Source organism: Scyliorhinus torazame, chromosome 7 (genome assembly GCF_047496885.1).
Source record: "Scyliorhinus torazame isolate Kashiwa2021f chromosome 7, sScyTor2.1, whole genome shotgun sequence".
Lineage (NCBI taxonomy): Eukaryota > Metazoa > Chordata > Chondrichthyes > Carcharhiniformes > Scyliorhinidae > Scyliorhinus > Scyliorhinus torazame.
Genome location: NC_092713.1, coordinates 305,567,822 through 305,584,790, shown reverse-complemented (window position 1 = coordinate 305,584,790; position 16,969 = coordinate 305,567,822). Strand labels below are relative to the sequence as shown.

The 16,969-nt window shown below is 49.6% G+C and overlaps 1 protein-coding gene across 3 annotated transcripts in view; it reads left to right on the top strand.

Annotated features, from left to right (window-relative positions):
• The window catches only part of LOC140427151 (platelet-derived growth factor receptor beta-like), a 162,469-nt gene that overhangs the window by 127,315 nt on the left and 18,185 nt on the right, over window positions 1–16,969 (top strand). For all 3 annotated transcript variants that reach the window (XM_072512700.1, XM_072512701.1, XM_072512702.1), the window contains 5 exons: window positions 1,478–1,582; window positions 4,269–4,379; window positions 5,652–5,805; window positions 10,486–10,652; window positions 13,593–13,711. In XM_072512700.1, coding sequence (XP_072368801.1) covers window positions 1,478–1,582; window positions 4,269–4,379; window positions 5,652–5,805; window positions 10,486–10,652; window positions 13,593–13,711 — 656 coding nt within the window. The remainder of the gene's footprint in view (window positions 1–1,477; window positions 1,583–4,268; window positions 4,380–5,651; window positions 5,806–10,485; window positions 10,653–13,592; window positions 13,712–16,969) is intronic.

The window sequence follows — 16,969 nt, the reverse complement described above, 5'->3', positions numbered from 1 at the left end:
CAAAATTCAAAGCCAATGGCATCAGTCTTCACAATATTCAGCAGGAGCAAACTGTGGATCATTCAGGGATGAATGTCACGCCAGCAGAATGGCAACACCGCTGCAGTGGAGAGCTGGAGGGAGGCAGTAGTGTCACAGAGCTACTGGGTGCCATCCATCTCTCTCTTGTCTTCCTTCTTCTAAAGTGCAGAGACACACGTGGAGTGAAGATAGATGAGACTGTGTGTTACACTGCCCCACCTTCCCCTCTCACTGCCTGCGAACATCCACATCCAGATGTGCCCCCCAGTTTATGCAGCTACATCCAGATGTTGATCGTTATGTAGGCGGCTACGTCCAGATGTCACCAGTGCTGTGTGTGTCCTGACCCAGAGGTATCTGGAACTTGTGCGACTGCGTCCAGATGGTCCTCGTGGCTTTGTTGCCACGTGCAGATGTTGCACGCTGGCACGCTTGGCTGAATCCAGATTTGGTCTCTGCCTGTGCAGTTACATCCAGATCAGTTAGAAAGAGAGAGGTTTGTCTATATCGGCAGTCCCCACCCTCAATGCGGACTTTAAAATGAACAGAATGTGTGTGCGGAATTTAGTGCCCCCCTCCCCACCCCAAGGATCCTTGATCCTGGCATGGATGTGCCCACGGGTTTTTAATACAGAACAGAGACGATGCAAGCCCTGGCAGGCCCTCCAGCTGGCAGGCAAGACCCCTGTGCGTTGAATAAATTCCACACAATTAATTTAACTTAGAGTACATGTGGTGGTGGGGGGGGGGGGGGCATGCTGTAGCTGTACAAAACACTGGTTGGAGCACATCTGCATTACTACCTCTCTTTCACTCTGAAGAAGAGTGAGACAGACTTGAACCATTAACTGTTTCTCGCTCCACAGATGCTGCCAGACTTGCTGAGTTTTTCCAGCATCGTGTGTTGTTATTTCTGGTCCATCTCCTGTGTAGCTGCGGCACTCAGCAAACCCATGTACCATCGGGCCTCTACTCAGGCCCTGCCCACCTATATCATGTTGACCAAACTGTCCCAAACGCTCATCAGCCCTTTGTTCACTGACCAGCTTTGGCTCCCAGGATAGTAACATCTCCATTTTTAAGTTCTTGTCCTTAAGTTCAAATCCCTCCACGTCTTGCCCCCCTATGTAATCCCTATCAGTCATACAGCCCTTCTATATTGGATTGGAATGGACTAGTTTATTGTCAAATCTCTGCGGCTCTCCAATTCTGGTCTTTTGAGCGTTCTGACTTTAATCACTCCACCATTGGCGGTCGGAACTTCAGCTCGCCGGGACCCTAAGATCTGGAGTTCCCTCCTAAACCTCTTCTCTCTCGAGCTTGGGGGCAGGGCAGCAGAGACGTGAACGAATTGGAGTTTATGGGAGGTGGGAGGCTGGTCAGGAAAGCATCGGAATTGTTGACTCGGGATTGTGGATTTTGGACATGACTGATCCTTGCTCATTGTCTTTTGCAGGTCGGACGCTGGGTTCCGGTGCCTTTGGCAGAGTGGTTGAAGCAATGGCCCACGGACTGAATCACTCCAACTCCACCATGAAAGTTGCCGTGAAGATGTTGAAGAGTGAGTCCGCTAACTGACCCACACGGGGATGGGAGTCTGATTGATGGGAAGCTCCAAACGGAAAAGGATTCCCATTTCCAAATTCCTACGCAGTCAGGGGTCACGGCTTCTCCGGTATTGGGATGGGTATGGGCATTGCCAGCTAGTATGGTCGATAGTTAATCCCTGTTCCTAGTTACCCAGAGCAGGCAGCGCCTGTTTGAACCACTGGTTGTACGTTTGATGTAAACTCAGTGGTTGCTCGACCATTTCACAGGGTAGTTAAGACTCAACCTCATTGCTGTGGATCTGAAGTCACATGTAGGCCAGGCCGGGTAATGGTGGCAGATTTCCCTCCCTAAAGTGATGTTTTTTTAACGGTAAAAGACAAAAGACAGATTTCTGATTGACAAGGATGGGGTTGGGAGGTTGACGGGGGTGGTCAAGGGTTCTGGCAAACAGGCAGGAAAGTGGAGTTTATCCACTTCAGCCATGATTTTATTGACCGAAGGAACAGGCTTGAGCTGTCAACGGCCTATTCCTGCTCCCATTTCTTATGTTCTTAATAAACCAACTGCTTCATGGTGACTTCAAATGGCATCTAATTTCCATTCCCGGTTTTTATAACTAGATTCAAATTCGAATTAGGAGCAGGAGCAGGCCACTCGGCCCCTCGAGCCTGCTCCGCTATTCAATAAGATCAAAGTAAGAAGTCTTACAACACCAGGTTAAAGTCCAACAGGTTTGTTTCGATGTCACTAGCTTTCGGAGCACTGCTCCTTCCTCAGGTGAATGAAGAGGTATGTTCCAGAAACATATATATAGACAGATTCAAAGATGCCAGACAATGCTTGGAATGCGAGCATTATTGGTGATTGAAACGTTACAGATCCAGAGATGGGGTAACCCCAGGTTAAAGAGGTGTGAATTGTGTCAAGCCAGGACAGTTGGTAGGATTTCGCAGGCCAGATGATGGGGGATGAATGTAATGTGACATGAATCCCAGGTCCTGGTTGAGGCCGCACTCATGTGTGCGGAACTTGGCTATAAGCTGCTGCTCGGCGATTCTGCGTTGTCGCGCGTCCTGAAGGCCGCCTTGGAGAACGCTTACCCGGAGATCAGAGGCTGAATGCCCTTGACTGCTGAAGTGTTCCCCGACTGGAAGGGAACATTCCTGCCTGGTGATTGTTGCGAGATGTCCGTTAATTCGTTGTCGCAGCGTCTGCATGGTCTCGCCAATGCACCACGTTTCGGGACATCCTTTCCTGCAGCGTATGAGGTAGACAACATTGGCCGAGTCACACGAGTTTGTACTATCATGGCAGATCTGATCGTAGCCTCGACCCTACATTCCTGCTGACCCCCAATAACCTTTCACCCCCCTTGTTAATCGAGAACCTAACAAGCTCTGCCTTAGAAATATCTAAAGATACTGCTTCCACTGCCCTTTGGGAAGGGAGTTCCAGAGGGCGTGATCTATCGGCTTCAGCGCCCCCGACACGGAACATGACGAGGCCGGTAAAGCTCGCGAGAGGTCTCTCACGAGGTATTCTGGCCTCGTCACGCCTCGCGAGATCTAATGAGACCCCACTGAGGTTGGGATCCAGATTTGCATATTCAAGTCAGCAGTTTGTCTCACTTGAGTTGGTCTGTTCTGGAGTAGGTCAAGGTGCAGGGGTGGCCAAGGATTATGGGGAATAGGCAGGAAAGTAGCCTCGCTTCAGAGACCGCGAGCGGGCGCCGTTTAGCGTTGGTTTCCACAAGCATGAACCAAGCGTATCGGCACATGGTGGGGGGGGGTCTCCCAGGTGATCAAGGGCCCCTGGGTGGATGGGCTCTGGGCAGGGTAGGTACCCAGACACCCTTGGTGCCACCTGGGCACCGAGGCACTGCCAGCTTGGCACCATGGCAATGCTACCTGGGTAACCTGACAGGGGCACTGCCAGGATGCCAGGCTGTAAGTGCCCAGGTGGCATCTTGGGTGTGCCGGGGATTGGATCAGGGGGTGCCCTGTCCACATGAGGTGGGGTGCTGGTCGCTCGATGACCCACAAATTGGTAAGTTGGGGTGCTGGGGGTCTGGAGTCCATGGTGGATGGTATAGAGATTGTTAGTGCAGATTACTGGTGTAGTGCCCTACAACAGGCAGTTCAGGCGAGCGGACCTCCCCGTTGTAAGAAACGGGGTTATGTGCGGACTCGGCCATGGGTTTCCCGCTTAGGCCCCTTATCCAATATGAGTAGCGTTGAATAATGATAATCTTTATTATTGTCACAAGTCGGCTTACATTAACACTGCAATGAAGTTACTGTGAAAAGCCCCTAGTCGCCGTATTCCGGCACCTGTTCGGGTACACAGAGGAGAATTCAGGATGTTCAATTCACCTAACAGCACGTCTTTCAGGACTTGTGGGAGGAAACCGGACACGTGTTTCCCGGCGCGGCGAGTTCCGGGACACGCGGCTAAACGCACTCCCAAGGAACTTTGTTCCCTTTTGAGAAGATCGCGCCCATAAGCACCGCGGTCATGGGCCAGCTGGGCCGAATTGCAGTCTGTTCTGCAATACTTTGCGAAGGGCAGTGAAAGCAAATTCAAGAGTAACTTCCAGAAGCGAAATGGTTAAATACTTCGACATCTTCATTTCGTCACGTCTCCCCCACCCTCAATTGCTGCAAATTCCTAATCCATTGCCTCTCTGTGATTTACAGCTACGGCAAGGACCAGTGAGAAACAGGCCCTCATGTCAGAGCTGAAAATAATGAGTCACCTCGGACCTCATTTAAATATCGTGAATCTACTGGGAGCCTGTACCAAAGGAGGTAAGGACCGAGTTCACACGTGTTATTCTCATCATTGATACAAAACAATCATCTTTAGGCAGTAAGTCTCAAAGCACGGAAAGTAAATAAGCCTCGATTAAGGCCCACTGAAATTATAAGGCCAACAATAATGCTTATTGAGAATAGGTCAAGACCTTCATAGGACCATAACCCTTAAGTGAAGGCCCCAAGGCCAACCAGGCCCCCCTAGGCCCAAGCCAGCCCTATGCTACATCAGGGACCCTGGGCTTACCTGAATCCGGGTTCTTTGGCCTTCCTTGGGTCAGGGCTACCTGGTCAGCCTGATTCTGGGCCAAGAGGCCTGCCCAGGAACTGGAGCCCCTGCAAGGCCTCCCCTGAATCTGGGGCCTCTGCAGCTTACCTTGGATCTGAGGCCCCAGGCCCAACAGGAGTTAAGGCCCAAACTAAAGGCCCAAGGCTGCTAATACAGGTTATCAGTAAGCTTGAAAAGAAGCCACAATATATCAGAAAGCCAGTAAATCTTTTGTTGTAACTGTGGTGATGTGCATCACTGTAAATACATGTAAGCTAGACAGACACTAGAGGGAGCACCAGAAACATCACACACACACACTCAACCAATAGATAAGTTAGATAGGAGGCGACCAATGGACATTCACGATACACAAGGAGGTGACACGACCACAGGGGGGCATTACACCAACCCATACATAAAGGACACCACACACATGATCAGCCCTTTGGCCAGTGGAGACAGTCAGTGAGGAGAGGCACAGGGTTGATTCATTATCACACCCACCATGTGGAAGACAGCAGCTGGTCAGTCAGTTTAGGTAGCTACAATAGGATTAGCAGTAGTGTCTAACTCAAGTTATAAAAGTGTACATAGTGTAAATACATCTCGACCTTCCTTGACAAATGCAACACAAGGAAGCCACTTATGTTACAAAGGAAGCATAACAAAACATGGTACCAGGAGTGAACTGCTTAATGGAAACCCAGAACAAGTGCACGTGTACTCAATTAATTACATTTCCACCAATTAATCTATTGCTGATTCATGAGTAGATATTATTGTTGTAATATTGATATTTAAGTCAGAGCTTTAGAGCTGGAAAAGGAGACAATCAGGGCTGGAGACACCAGGAGAACTTCCTTAAACCTGTTTGCAGTCTGAGAGTTGTAGGTGATGGAGGCTGTGCGATCGGCACTGAGCTCTCGGAGTGTAATGGGGGTGGGCTGATGGAGACTGGATGCTCGCTGAGAGACTGTGACTTTGTTTTTGGACAGGCCCGATCTACATTATCACCGAATACTGTCGCCATGGCGATCTGGTGGATTACCTGTACAAGAACAAGCACACCTTCCTGCAGCATTATGCTGACAAAGGTCAGAGTGAGTCAAATACCGTCACCAGAAACTCCTACAACGAGAGGTTGAAGAGGTAATGCTACTGACGCTTTTGCCTTTACAAATACAACTGGCATTTATATAGCACCTTGAGCATGGTAAAACATCCCAAGGCAGGAGAGCCGTGGAGCTTTTCTTTATTCGTTCCTGCGATGTTGGTGCCACCGGCCAGGCCCACGGACGTTGCCCATCCCCAAGTGCCGGTGACTGTGGGGATGAGTCACCTTCGTGGACTGCAGCTGTTCAAGAAGGTGACTCGCCACCATCTTTTCAAGGGCACTTAGGGATGGGCAATAAATGGCGGCCTTGCCAGAGAGGGCCACGTCCCAGGAATCAATGAAAGTAAAGGTCCAGGAAGTAGATTGTAAGGAATGCCTCAAAGGCGAGAGAGGGGTTTGCGGAGAGAATTCCGGAACATCGGGCCCATGCGGCCGAAGGAGCTGGCAACCAACGATGGAGTGATTAGAATCGAGGACGCCCAAGAGGCCAGAACTAGATGAGTGCAGAGCAGGGCTGTGGGGCAGAAGGAGATTTCAAAGATAGGGAGGGGTAAAGCCACGGAGGGATTTGAAACCTAGGATCAGCATGATAAAAAATGGAGGTGCTGGCTGATGAGGTAGGCCAGGGAGTGACCATTGCATTGTTGTCCTGTCAGGTGCTAACTGATGAACCCCCTCACCCCACCCTGGGAGTGTGGTATCAGTGAACTGACCCCCACCCCCCCACCCCCGCTCCACCCATGAGGAGGAGCAGAGTGGTAACAATCACAGATAACTGGGAAGGTCCTTAATTTGTTTTATGGACCCCACCCCCCCATATTATAGCTCCAGTACCAGAGACAAAACTAACTCCAAACTTCCCTGGGCCCAAACCTTTTCCTCCTCCATTGCTCATGGTGAAGGGTCCCACAATAACCAGATAATTGGGATTCTTGGAACCTGATTTGAATGTTCAAAGGGCATCATTACTGTCCCAGTAACACTCAGCAGCGTAGATAATCAACACCCACAAGATCTGGTCATTTATGGGTTGCCATCAGACTTTTCCACCATGTTATTAAAAACCTAACTCATGTCATTTCGGGAAGGAAACCTGTTCTCCTTGCCCAGTATGTGCCCATATGTGACTCCAGTCCAAAATCCACCTGGCTGACTCCTAAATGCCCAATGAAATGGTTTCATGGTCACGTGGGTTATACAAACAACCTCTCCTTTAAAGAAATCCTATTGCACTATAATAACCCTCACGAGACCCACGGGGACATTTCGATCGATCTCCCCATGGGACTGGTAGAATATGAGCTTCCCCTTTAGATCATAGAATTTACAGTGCAGAAGGAGGCCATTCGGCCCATCGAGTCTGCACCAGCTCGTGGAAAGAGCACCCTACCCAAGGTCAACACCTCCACCCTATCCCCACAACCCAGCAACCCCACCCAACACTAAGGGCAATTTTGGACACGAAGGGCAATTTAGCATGACCAATCCACCTAACCTGCACATCTTTGGACTGTGGGAGGAAACCGGAGCACCCGGAGGAAACCCACGCACACACGGGGAGAACGTGCAGACTCCGCACAGACAGTGACCCAAGCCGGAATCGAACCTGGGACCCTGGAGCTGTGAAACAATTGTGCTATCCACAATGCTACCGTGCTGCCCAGAGGCAGAGGCCTCCCCCTTTAAAGGCCGGCCCAGTCTGTGACCGGCACTTCCGGGAGGCCCGACTGGGGCCTGTGAGCCGCGATGCAGCCTTCACTTTATGTTCACAAATTAAATGTTTAATTTACCTTCTCAGGCTGCCTGAGCATTTATATAAACCAAACTGCTACCAAAGAGTAAAGTAGGTCAATCACTGCTACTTCTCAATATCTAGAGGTGGACAATAAATGGCGGCCTTGACAGCTGTGGTAAACCACTGTTAGTATATTATATGGAATGTGGTAAACTGTTACTGTACTACATGTATTGTGGTAAACCACTGCCTGATGGCTCCGCTTCCCCTCGGGCTCGGTATAAAGGTGGCTGACCTCCGGCCCTGCCTCAGTTCAGGATCAGAGGCCAGGAGGCTTTCTGTGTAGCTTATTAAAGCCTCAGTTTTCTTCACTACTCGTCTTGTGATTAACTGATGGCGCATCAACAGCAAAGGCCACATCCTGAGAATAAATGAAAAGGTACCAGCCTGGCATCCACAGTGTATCCTCGAGACGAATCATTGACTTCACAAAACAGGAATTGGCAAACACCACGTTCTCTCCTTTCCTTCTCTTTTCCTTTCTCCCTTTCTTTGTTATTTCTTCCTTTCTCTCTTTCTCTCTCTCTCTCTCTCCCACCCTGTTCTCTCTTTCTGCCTCCTCTCTATCTCTCTACATTACGGCTCTCTCCCATTCTCTTTCTCTCTTCCCCCACCCCCTTTGTCTCTCTCCCACTTCTCCTCACTCCCTCTGTCACCCTTGCCCCTTCTCCCTTCCGGAATGGTGAACGAGGGGTGAGTGTGAGCCGGATCGTACAGCCTGAATATTTTGGATGGCGCCAATTGGCTGTAGGCGGGACATCTGCCCCTCATTTAAGGGTCGCATTTCTGGCAAGGGCGGGTGTCCCGTCCGAGGCCTTGCCTGCCCCACTGTCAAATCACTGTGCGGTCGGGGCAGGCGGGAACCCAGACCCAATCCTCTTCCTTCAATTCCCACCACCGTCACCGCCTCACACTCATTGGCACGGGGGCATGAATTTCAGCCCTAGATCTCTGTCAGAGGGTCAGCAGCGTCAGAATGGGCGGAGTGTCCTGCTCCTGTGCTGTATGACTTTGATTGACACTGTGTAGCCTGTACTGGCGAATCCTGTCCCCGAAATTGTTTTTGCGATGGTGAAGCTCCCTCACTGGCTCGCTTCCCGCAGTTTCACTGCTCCGTCCTTTGAGGGAATTTCAGATAATAATTGAAATTTAAGTTGAGGTTCCTCCCAGCCTCCAGCGATTTTGTCACAGGAGGGGTTTGTAGATCAAACTGAAGGGAGTAATAGTCAAGCAGGCTTCTGTGTAACACTGAAGGGTGTTTGAATTCCTAACACACCCTGTGCAAATGACCAGTTACTTCTATCCTGTGTGTAATTGTGAAAATAGTTTCCGATTCTCGATTTTTCTTTTCTTTGCTGTTTGTTTTGGCTCCTGTCCAGTCATGGCCAGAACCGTGTTAAACTCCACAGGTCAAAGCGACCAACCCATCCTCCTGGGTTCCTGCAATTGGAGTCAGACACCATCCTCTGCTGTTTGTAGGCCGCAGTATGTTGTGCATGCGTGTCTGTGCGTGTCTGCGTGGGTAGCTCTGTGCATGCATGTCTGCGAGGGTCTCTCTGTGCATGCGTGTCTGTGTGGGTTTCTCTGTACATGAGTGCCTGCGTAGGTCTCTGTACATGAGTGCCTGCGTAGGTCTCTGTACATGCGTGTCTGTGTGTATCTGTGTGGGTCTCTGCATCTGGGTCTGTGCGTGTCTGTGTATGTCTCTCTGTAAATGCGTGTCTGTGTGGGTCTCTCTGTTGGTATGGGCCAGGGTTTAGAGAACCCCAAAGTGTATCATGGATTTCACCTGACCCACAACTTTTAATAGATTGTGGTGTGGGGAGCACACGGCCCTCTCTACAGGTGTGGGACAGCAGAAATGGAAAAGTATTTTTCAAAGCAAAACAATGTTTATTCTATGAACTCAAGTTAACCTTTTTAAAACATACAGTGAACATCTTAGCAACCAGTAAATCAAATACAACCCCCAAAGAATACAACACTAAGTAATCCTTAATACCTTCCCAAACAATATCCAGAAGACAAAAGAAACACCTTTTAACAGAAGCACATCAGGTTTACATTCACTACTGAGAACATTTATAATTCTGAATTCACCAAATGATCAAGAGATAGTCTTTTCATGGCAGAGAGAACAGCAGTACGCCTGCTCTGTCTGGCTTCAGCTCCAACACTGAAAACGAAACTAAAACCCCCAGCAGCAAACAGCCTAAAACGAAAGTAAAAAGCTGACAGACAGCCAAGCTCCACCGACACTCTGACATCACTGCAGTAATAAACACCCATTTCTTAAAGGTACCCTCACATGACACTGTGCATGCTTTTTTTTTAAATTTAGAGTACCCAATTATTTTTCTTTTCCAATTAAGGGGCAATTTAGCGTGGCCAATCCACCTAACCTGCGCATTTTTGGGTTGTGGGAGTGAAACCCACGCAGACATGGGGAGAATGTGCAAACTCCACGCGGATAATGACCCAGAGCTGGGATTCGAACCCTGGTCCTCAGCGTTGCAGTTCTAGTGCTAACCATCGTGCCACATTCTGCCCACTCTCTGTACATGCATGACTGTGTGGGTCTCTCGGTGCATGCGTGTCTGTGCTTGTCTGCGTGGGTTTGTCTGTGCATGTGTGTCTCTGTGCATGCGTGTCTGTGCCTGTGTATCTCTGTGCGTGCGTCTGTGTGTGTCTGTGTGCCACTTTAAAACATAAGGCTGGAGAGAAAGAGAGAGTGCAGGGGAGTGGTACTGATTGGATAGTTCTTTCAAAAGGTCAGCACAGGCTGGATGGATTGACCGGCCTCTGTCTTTGCTGCACCATTGAGCGTTTCGCCGTCTGGGTGGCAAGGCCCTCCTGCTGTATTACTGATGAGCTCTCGTCGTCTCCCTCACTCACTCGTCTCTCTCGCTCTCGCCCACAGTTACGTTGCCCTGTCCTTTGAGAATGATGGAGGGTACATGGACATGACTAAAGATGAGCAACTCGAGTACATGCCGATGCTGGAAGCTAAACGTGAACCGAACTACGCCGACCTCGAACACCCCGATTACAACAGGCTGTACTCACAGGAGAACAGTGCTCCCACTGGTAACCCCCTCACTGACTCCGCCTCATTCCAACTCCCAATGTTCCTCCTAAGTTCTCTTTCTCTCTCCTTTTCTTTATTTTCTTTCTCCCTTTCTGTCTTTTTCTCTCTCTCTTTCTCTCTCACCCCACTCTCTCTCACAACTCTCTCTCTCCATCTCTCTCCCTCTCTTCATCTCGCTCCTCCGACGGCTCCATGCCCCCCTCTCTCTGTTAGCCCCTCTCTCTCAGACACCCGTCGTGCTCTCCCTCCACCTTGTCCTCTCTCTCCCACCTCTCTTTCCTCCCCCAGACCTCTCGCACATGCCCCCTGACCTTCTCTCTCCCACCTCTCTGGCGATTCGCCTCTCTCCCCGCACCCCATCACTCTCTTTCACTCTTTCCTTCTCTCAAGCACTCTGTCTAGGACAGGTGTAACTCACAGGATACCCGTCCTGGTGACCCCCCCCCCTCTCCTGCTGGTTTAGCACACTGGGCTAAATAGCTGGCTTTAAAGCAGACCAGCAGCACGGTTCAATTCCCGTACCAGCCTCCCCGAACAGGTGCCGGAATGTGGCGACGAGGGGCTTTTCACAGTAAGTTCTGTTGAAGCCGACTTGTGACAATAAGCGAATTTCATTTTCATTACATTTCGCTCTCTCCCTCTCAGTCCTGTCTCTCACTGTTTTCTCCATTGTTTATGCCTTTGGGATTTTGCTCCCCCTGAACTGCAAACCGTGACTGCCATCCACTGGCAGCCACGTTACACTTCGGGTCTGTTACTTGTCGCACTGTGATCCACAAATTTAAAGGCACAAAAGATTCTAATATCTTGTAAAAGTCAAATATACGCATTCACCATGAGTTAAACCTGGAAGATTCTGGACTCCATCCTCACTCCAGGAATTCAGCGCATAATGAGGGAGAAAAGAAGAGCCATTTGTGACCTTCCGGGCTTTTCAGCTGATTGAATATTTTTGGAGTGTAGTCACTGTTGTAATGTAGGAAAACGCAGCAGCCAATTTGTGCACAGCAAGCTCCCACAAACAGCAATGAGACTTTTAAAAATTATTTCACGGGATGTGGCTAGACCAGCATTTATCGCCCATCCTTCATTACCCTACAGAAGGTGGTGGTGAGCTGCCTTCTTGAGCCGCTGCAGTCCGTGTGCTGTAGGTACACCCACTGTGCTGTTAGGAAGGGCATTCCAGGATTTTCACCCAGCGACAGTGAAGGAACAGCACGGTAGCATTGTGGACAGCACGGTAGCACAGTGGTTAGCACAATTGCTTCACAGCTCCAGGGTCCCAGGTTCGATTCCCGGCTTGGGTCACTGTCTGTGCGGAGTCTGCACATTCTCCCCGTGAGTGCGTGGGTTTCCTCCGGGTGCTCCGGTTTCCTCCCACAGTCCAAAGATGTGCAGGTTAGGTGGATTGGCCATGCTAAATTGCTCTTAGTGTCCAAAATTGCCCTTAGTGTTGGGTGGGGTTGCTGGGTTATGGGGATAGGGTGGAGGTGTGGACCTTGGGTCAGGTGCTCTTTCCAAGAGCCGGTGCAGACTCGATGGGCCGAATGGCCTCCTTCTGCACTGTAAATTCTATGCATGAATGGCCAAGTTATTTCCAAATTGGGGTGGTGAGTGGCTTGGAGGGAAACTTCCAGGGGATGGGGTCCCCAGGTATCTGCTGTCCTTGTCCTTCTAGATGGTAGTGGTCGTGGGTTTGGAAGGCGCTGCCTAAGGAGCCTTGGTGAGTTCCTGCAGTGCATCTTGTAGATGGCACACTCGGCTGTCACTGTGTGTCAGTGGTGGAGGGATTGAATGTTTTGGAAGGGGTGCCAATCAAGTGGACTGCTTTGTCCTGGATGGTATCGAGCTTCTTGAGTGTTGTTGGAGCTGCACTCATCCAGGCGAGTGGAGAGTATTCCATCACACTCCTGACTTGTGCCTTGTCGATGGTGGAACAGGCTTTGGGGAGTCGGGAGGTGAGTTACTCTCCGCAGAATTCCCGGCCTTTTACCTGCTCTGGTAGTCAAAAGTGGCTGATCCAGTTCCGTTTCTGATCTTTTACACTCCGAGTGAGTAAAGGTGCCTTGGTTTAACTTCCCATCTGAAAATGGACACCTCTGACTGTGCTGCACTCCCTCAGTGCTGCATTTGAGAGTGCCAGCCTAGATTTTGTGCTCACGTGTCCAGGAGTGGGTCTTGAACCCAAAACATTTGGACTCAGAGTTGTGAGAACATACAGTGCAGAAGGAGACCATTCAGCCCATCGAGTCTGCACCGACCCACTTAAACCCTCACTTCTTACCGTATCCCCGTAACCCAATAACCCCTCAATGGTGAGTGCCATTCGCTGGGGTATAGGTGACACCTGTAAAGAGCCCAAGGCTGTAAGAGAACAAGGGGGTTTTCCTTGGTGTCGTAGGCCAATATTTTACCTTCACCAACGTCCATCAAAGAAATTAACTTGTCATTGTCACGTTGCTGTTTGGGGCACTTTTTGTTGGCAAAATGGTGGCTGTTTTTCCTACATTTTAACAACAACTGCACTTCAAAGAGTCGTTCAGTGGTTGTAAGGCAGACTGGGCATCCTGAGACCATGAAAGACGCTCTAGAAATGCAATTTCTTAAACGAAGACTTTTTAAAGATAGAATGAACACACAATTATTTTTAATGTTTCCGAGACTTCTCTCCTGGGTTTGCTCACGTTGCCTCCTGGCGAATAATCATTAGTCCCATGTTTTCGACAACCAACGCCACCAAATCATGGATTAACCGCTCTCAGTGGCTCTGGGATCTTGCGCTGCACAAAATGGCTGCCAAGTCTTCTGACGAAATAGCAAGCAGCGCGCCTCAACCTGATTGGTTATGTACCACACATGTTGGCCTGTTGTTGAAAGGTGTAATGAAGCCCATCATGACTGAGAGTCCCTCACCCAGTCTGTCATGTTCTTTTGAAAAGAGCGTGAGGTCACTGAGGATAAACTACTGATCAGCGAGTCTGCGATACTGAGCTACATGGATCTGGTCGGAATCAGTTATCAGGTGGCAGAAGGAATGGAATTCCTCTCATTAAAAAATGTAAGCCATTCCATTGTGTCTCTGTCTCTCTGTGTCCGTGTGTCTCGCTCTCTGTCTCTCTGTGTCGCTGCCTCTCTCTCATGTCTCTCTGTGTCTCAATGTCCCTCTATCGGTCACTGTTTGTTTCTTCCTCTCTCCCATATCTCTCTGTGTCTGTATCTCCATGTTCTCGCTACCTGTCTCTCTGTGTCTATATGTCTATCTGTTTCTGTGTGTGTCTCTCTGTTTCTTTCTCTCTGTGCCTCTCTCTGTCTCTCCATTTCTCTGTTCCTCTCTGTTTCCCTGTGTATCTCTCTGTCTCTGTCTCTCTGAGTCTCTCGCTGTCTCTCTGCTTCACTCTGTCTCTGCGCCTCTTGTCATGTGAGAGTACCTTTACAAAATGGGTGTTTAAGAAAGGTACCTTTAAGAAATGTTTGGCTCCTCATGTTACTGCAGTGATGTCAGAGTGTGGGTGGAGCTGAGCTCGGGTTCTGTTGTTTAGTTTCACTTTGAGAAAAGCTTGGGTGTGTCAGTCTTTTTGGTTTAGTTTTGCAGTGTGTTGCAGCTGAAGTCAGACAAAGCAGCTGTACTGCTGTTCTCTCTGCCATGAAGGACTATCTCTTAATCATTTGGTGAATTCAGAAATTTTAATGTTTTCAGTATTGAATGTAAACCCTGATGTGCTTCTGTTTAAAGGTTGTTAAGTCTTTTGGATGTTAAAAGGATAGCATACAGTTTACTTAGTGTTGTATTCTTTGGGGGTTATCTTTGAATTAATGGTTGCTAAGAAGTTCACTGTATGTTTTAGAAAGGTTAACTTGAGTTCATAGAATAAACATTGTTTTGTTTTTAAAAATACTTTTCCATTTCTGCTGTACCACATCTGTAGAGTGGGCCGTGTGCTCCCCATACCACAATCTATTAAACGTTGTGGGTCAGGTGAACTCCATGATACACTTTGGGGTTCTCTAAACCCTGACCCATAACACTCTGTCTCTGTCTTTCTCTGACTCTCTGTGCTGCTCTCTGTCTCTCTGTGTCTCTGTCTTTCTCTGACTCTCTGTGCTGCTCTCTGTCTCTCTGTGTCTCTGTCTTTCTCTGACTCTGTGCTGCTCTCTGTCTCTCTCTTTCACTGTCTCTCTGTCTTTCTCTGACTCTCTGTGCTGCTCTCTGTTTATCTGTGATTCTGTGTATCTCTCTCTGTCTCTCTGTGTCTCTCTCTGTGTCTCTGTATTTCTCTCTGCTTTTATGTCTCTCTGTGACTCTCTGTGTCTCTGTCTCTCTCTTTGTCTCACTGTTGTGTCTCTCTCCCTGTCTCTCTGTGTCTTTGTCTCTCTGTCTCTCCCTGTCTCTCTGTGTCGCCGTCTCTCTGTGTCTCTGTCTATCTCTCTGTCTCACTGTGTCTCTCCCTGTCTCTCTGTATCTTTGTCTCTGTCTCTCTGTGTCTCTGTCTCTCTCTCTCCATCGCCATGTCTCTTTCTGTATCTCTATCTCTCTAAGTCTTTCTCTGTGTCTCCCTCTCTCTCTGTCACTCTGTGTGTCTCTCTCCCTATTTCTGTGTCTCGCTGTATCTCTCTCTGGCCTGTCTCTCCCTGTCTCTGCCCCTCTCTCTGTCTCTGTCTCTCTCTGTCCGCCTGTGGCTCTGGCTGGGATTTTCTGGCCCCCTCTGCAGCATGGAGAAGGCTCTCCATTGGCTACCGATGGGAACGTCCAGTCCTACCAAAGTCTACGCCGCCTTCCGTGGCTCACGCACCTCGCCACCAGGCAACCTGCCATGGGGAGGTCACCTTCAGAGGAACTGGAAGATCCCAGCAGGCAGACAGGCCAGAGAATCCCGCCCTCTCTCTGTCTCTGTCTCTCTCTGTCTGTCACTCTGTCTCTGTCTCTGCCTGTCTCTCTGTCTCTGTCTCTCTCTCTGTCACTCTGTCTGTTCCTGTATCTTTGTGTCTGTCTGACTGTGTTGCTGTGTCGGTCTCTTGACCTACCTCTATGTCTGTGTCTGTCTCTGTCATACTGGGTGTGATTCTCGGGGCCTGTCCACTGCTGGTGCAAATCCCATTATAGCCGCTAAACCGCGCGAGAGGGCCATACCGGGATTTGCGGTGGCGAAATCTCGGGGTCTTTTAAAAAATATTTTTATTGAACTTTTAACATTTTATATCAAAAATTTAGAAAACGAAACAAAACGAACACATGTATGAACAAGAGAAAAAATTCCAAAAGACCACAGCAACAATATCCCCCTTAACAGAAATACAACCCACTGCCCCCCCCTTTCCCCCCCCCCTCCCCCCCACAGCTAACAGTGACCAATTCCTTACAGTACAATATGAACAGCCGCATCTACGGTAGAACCCGTCAATCAACCCCCTCGCAGTGATCTTGACCTTCCCGAGGTAGAGAAGCTCTATGAAGTCACCCAGCCACGCCAAGGCACTGGGTGGTGTCGCCTGTCTCCAACTCCACAGAATCCACCGCCGAGTAATTAACAAGGCGAATGCCAGGGCATCCTACCCCGCACCCATCCTCAGCTCCGGCTGGTCCAACACCCCAAATATAGCGACCAACAGCCAAGGCTCCAAATCAACATTTAGGATTGGCGATATGGTGCTGAAGGACAACCAAAACTCACCAATTTGGGACAAGACCAGAACATGTGGGTGTGGTTCACTGGTCCCTTTGAACACCGCTCGCATCTATCTTCAATCCCACGCAAAATATCGACTCATTCGGGCCTTGGTGAGGTGTTTCAAACTCAACCTCGCACAGGATGACATGGCCTTCACCCTGCGGGGAGGGGGGGGGGGGCGCACTCCACACGTCCCCCTCCAAAATAGGCCCCGGCTCCTCCTCCCAACTGGCCTTCACCTCATCCATCGAAAACTACCCCTCCCCCAGGATCCGTCCATATATCCCAGGCGTTCGGCCCTCTATCCTCCCCGATAAAGTGGACGGCGCACTACCGTAAATGTTGGAAATGTCTGCCGCACAAAATCCCGCACCTGAAAGTACCTGAACGTACCTCTCCCCCTCCCTCATCACCCCACCCCCCCGCCCCAAATCCTAGCTTCCCCTTCAACTCCTCCAAGCTGACAAACTGCCCCTCCAGAAACAAATCCCTCACCCTCTCCCGCCCCTTATCATTCCAACGCCAAACGTGCCACCCATTTTCACCGGCTCAAACAAATTATTCCTACAGATAGGGGTCCATCTTGACACTGCCCCCAGCTTAAAATGCTGAGGGGAGTTGCTGCCATATTTTCAAAGTGGAGGTGACCA